Source organism: Aptenodytes forsteri, unplaced genomic scaffold, assembly GCF_000699145.1.
Source record: "Aptenodytes forsteri isolate BGI_AS27 unplaced genomic scaffold, ASM69914v1 Scaffold113, whole genome shotgun sequence".
NCBI classification, from domain to species: Eukaryota; Metazoa; Chordata; class Aves; order Sphenisciformes; family Spheniscidae; genus Aptenodytes; species Aptenodytes forsteri.
The window spans coordinates 692,417-695,620 of record NW_008795032.1 but is presented as its reverse complement, the minus strand read 5'-3'; the positions used below and the strand labels follow the sequence as shown (position 1 = coordinate 695,620).

The window sequence follows — 3,204 nt, the reverse complement described above, 5'->3', positions numbered from 1 at the left end:
CTGCCAGTGGGGGGGACATGGGTGGGACCACGGTGGCCTCACACCTGCCCGGGGACAGACCAGCTCCCCGGAGCAGTGAGGACCAGCCTCCTCCTCCATGGTCCATGCTACCATGATATCCCCCCCCATGCTCTACCCTAGATCAAGAAGACCTGCAAGGTCCCCGACTTCCCCCCCCGCCATGTCCCCAACTGGATGCCCAAAGTGCTGGAGCAGCGCCGGCAGGGCCTGGAGCTTTACATCCAGGTAAGGTGCCGGCTGGCAGTGGCTTTTGGGTGTGGGTTGTTGTGTGGTGGGTTTTTTTTGGGGTGCTGACCCCCCTGAGTGCACGACAGGGTGTCCTGTACCACAACGAGGAGTTGCCCCAGGACGTGCTGGACTTCCTGAAGGTGCGGCGCTGCCAGCAGGACCCCAAGGCCAGCAGACCCCCGTGAGTAGATGAGCAGTGGACAGTGCCGTCGGGCTCTGCCAGCACCCAGTTTATCCCACACGGTGCTGGGATCGTCCCCCTCACCCGTGTTAAGCACCCCAAGACACGGGGTTGGGGATGATGGGGACAGGCAGGGGGCTGGCACGCAGCTGGGTCACCCGGGGTGAAAGCCGAACTCTTCACCGGGTGCCAATGTCCCCTCTCCCATGGCAGCGCCGGCCACCTGCCTTCCCAGCGGCCCGTCGTCAGCTTCTGCACTGACCCCTACGCACAGCCACTGGGCACCGGTAAGAAGCAAGACCGCGGGTGCGGGTCCCCAAAGCCTCCAAGGGAAAAGGCTCTTTTGGGCCCTGAAAATGTATTTTTCCTTTAATGGGGCCTGGGAGAAACCAAGCTGCTCCAGCTCCCCCCTTTCCTCACAGACCTTCTCCCCGACACCGTCCTCAGCGGGGTGCTGCAGGGCCTCTACATCCACCCGAGCTGCACCCCCAGCCAGGCAGTGCCCCAAGCCCCTGGCCTGCCGGGCTCCTGAGCACCCACCCAGCACCCAGGGCCACAGTGGCGAGCGGCCGGGCAGCGGTAAGGATCCCTGTGGTAAAAATAACTCCTCCCCACTGGGATGGGGCAGGAAAACTGGGTGGGAGAAGCCAAGGGGTACGGTGGGAGCTACAGCTGCTCTGCGGGCCAGCGCTGCTCACCCACCACCATCCAAAGTGCCTTCACTGGAAGAGCAGGAGCTCCGCCTTCTGCCCTGACCTTTTGGGGTTGCCAAGGAGCCTTTGGACCCTGAACCGTGCCAGAAAACCCCTCAGCATCCGGGCTTTGGTGCAATAAATCACTTGGGCTTGATTGGCAAAAGATCGCTGTGCTCCGAAATTCTGCAAAGCAAATCCAGGGCCAAGCGCAGCGCCGCTCCCGGCTCGATGAAACGTGAAAGGGGGTTGGAGGGTTGAGGGATGCGTAAGCGACCCACAGCCCTCTGAGAGCAGGAGAGAGGCGACTCTTTAAAAAACACATTGGTCACATTTATTGGTGCATGTGCTTCTTACAAAAGTGATGGGAAGAGGAGCCAGCGCCCCGTCCTGCCTGCTGGCCATCTGGAAGGCGGCAGGGTGAAGGGAGAGGCCGGGCAGCAGGGGCACGGGGCACAGCGGCTCTGCTGCTGCTCACCCGCCCCGGGACCACAGGGAAACACATGGAAGGGGAGCAGGGCAGCCCCAGGCCCACAGCCCTTCATGGCTGGGTCCCTTGCAGAGCGCAGGGCCCCGCACCGTGTCGCGGAGCCGGGAGGGCGGATTACTCTTTGGCGATGGCGAATGGCTTCTCCACCTCGATGGTGCCGCAGTCGGCGATGGCAACATCCTTCAGGGGCTTGTCCCGGCTGTCTGTCTTGGTGTTCTCCACCTTCCTCACCACATCCTGGGGAAAGCAGAGGCGTGAGAGGGGGGCAATGCTGGGCACGGGCAGAGCCAGCTCAGCGCAATCCCCGTCCCAGAAGGCACCTCCCAGCCCATTCTCCACAGTGCTCTGCCCCCAGACAGCTTGTCTAGACAGCATCTGCCCGGTCCCGCTCTCCCCCTGGGAATCGATCACCCCCTTAGCACCCATCACCCCCTTACCATGCCCTCCAGCACTTTGCCGAACACCACGTGTTTGCCGTCCAGCCACGGTGTCTTCACTGTGGTGATGAAGAACTGGGAACCGTTGGTGTCCTTGCCGGCGTTGGCCATGCTCACCCAGCCAGGGCCGTAGTGCTTCAGCTTGAAGTTCTCGTCAGGGAAGCGGTCCCCATAGATACTTTTTCCTAAGGTGGGGAAAAAAAAAGGCCACGTTGCTCTCATGGGAATACGTCAGGGTAGGGGTGATGATGGCGGCTCTCTCCACAGGCTGGGTGGGGTGAACAAGCACATCTAGAGGAGGAACTAATTACCAACACCGCAGGGCTGCAGGGAACCATGAGCTACCTGCTACCGGAGGGAGCCAAAAGCACCCCGCAAGCTGGGCAGGAGGGATCACGCCCCCAAGGGACCGGAGCAGGAGGCTGTGCGAGAGCAGACCTGATACGAGCTTACAAGCCCAAATGCTGATATCATCAACTTTACTAATGTTTGCCAAGTGCTGGTGGAAGGTTTGAACTCTGCTGCTACCAGACTAAATGTGTTCCAGCAGCCAGGACGCCTGGCAGAGACACCAGCTGCTGCAGAGGAAAGTTTTCTTAGTGAGGAGCTCCAGGTCCTGCCGGGGCAGAGGGCACGGTTACACGGGTAACACTCAGGTACCACCAGCCAAGCCTCACTGCGCCCATCCCGCCCCAGCACCAAGCTCTGCTTCGAGGCCAGGTCTCTGTGAGTTGTGTGCCCACTCATGCCCACTCGTTCCCGCTGTGGCACCGCGCTCCAGCTCCACACTGCTCCGCAGGGGTAGCCAGGCGGCGGGTTAGGAGCGCAGCCGCTGTCTTGCTTCAAGACACTGAGCCTGGATCCTCGGGCTGGTGTGGGCCAAATTACCTCCAGTGCCATCTCCACGGGTGAAGTCTCCGCCCTGGATCATGAAGTCCTTGATCACACGGTGGAACTTGCTGCCCTTGAAGCCGAATCCTTTCTGGGGGTGGGGAGGGAGAAAACGGAGTGAGGCAAAGGGACGGACTAGAGCCCCCTCCGTCCAGCTCTGCCCCTGGGCGCCAAGCAGGAGCCTCCCAGGGGGCCGGGTGAGGCCCCGCCAGGCAGCCGCTGGCCCCTCACCTCTCCGGTGGCCAACGCCACAAAGTTCTCCAC

At 61.9% G+C, this 3,204-nt stretch overlaps 2 protein-coding genes across 2 annotated transcripts; one reads left to right on the top strand and one right to left on the bottom strand.

Annotated features, from left to right (window-relative positions):
- Positions 1-17: 17 nt before the first annotated feature.
- SNX22 (sorting nexin 22) lies at positions 18-1,278 on the top strand. The gene is made up of 5 exons (XM_009276341.1): positions 18-32; positions 142-246; positions 336-430; positions 644-717; positions 853-1,278. The coding sequence occupies exons 1-5, from the start codon at positions 18-20 to the stop codon at positions 960-962; spliced, it is 399 nt and encodes a 132-aa protein (XP_009274616.1). The 3' UTR covers positions 963-1,278.
- Positions 1,279-1,443: 165 nt separating this feature from the next.
- Positions 1,444-3,198, bottom strand: PPIB (peptidylprolyl isomerase B). The gene is made up of 4 exons (XM_009276320.2): positions 3,172-3,198; positions 2,938-3,031; positions 2,050-2,234; positions 1,444-1,849 (listed from the first exon to the last, which is right to left on the bottom strand). The coding sequence occupies exons 2-4, from the start codon at positions 2,978-2,980 to the stop codon at positions 1,727-1,729; spliced, it is 351 nt and encodes a 116-aa protein (XP_009274595.1). The 5' UTR covers positions 2,981-3,031; positions 3,172-3,198; the 3' UTR covers positions 1,444-1,726.
- Positions 3,199-3,204: the final 6 nt, after the last annotated feature.

Bases quoted from the DNA above. Each gene is read 5' to 3' on its own strand.
- SNX22 (XM_009276341.1), top strand. The intron at 247-335 runs GTAAGGTGCCGG...AGTGCACGACAG, and splicing joins GCCTGGAGCTTTACATCCAG to GGTGTCCTGTACCACAACGA. The intron at 718-852 runs GTAAGAAGCAAG...CTTTCCTCACAG, and splicing joins CGCACAGCCACTGGGCACCG to ACCTTCTCCCCGACACCGTC.
- PPIB (XM_009276320.2), bottom strand. From the start codon at position 2,980: ATGATCCAGGGCGGAGACTTCACCCGTGGAGATGGCACTGGAG. The intron at 2,235-2,937 runs GTAATTTGGCCC...TCCCCACCTTAG, and splicing joins CCGTGGAGATGGCACTGGAG to GAAAAAGTATCTATGGGGAC. The intron at 1,850-2,049 runs GTAAGGGGGTGA...TGCTTTCCCCAG, and splicing joins GCAAAGTGCTGGAGGGCATG to GATGTGGTGAGGAAGGTGGA.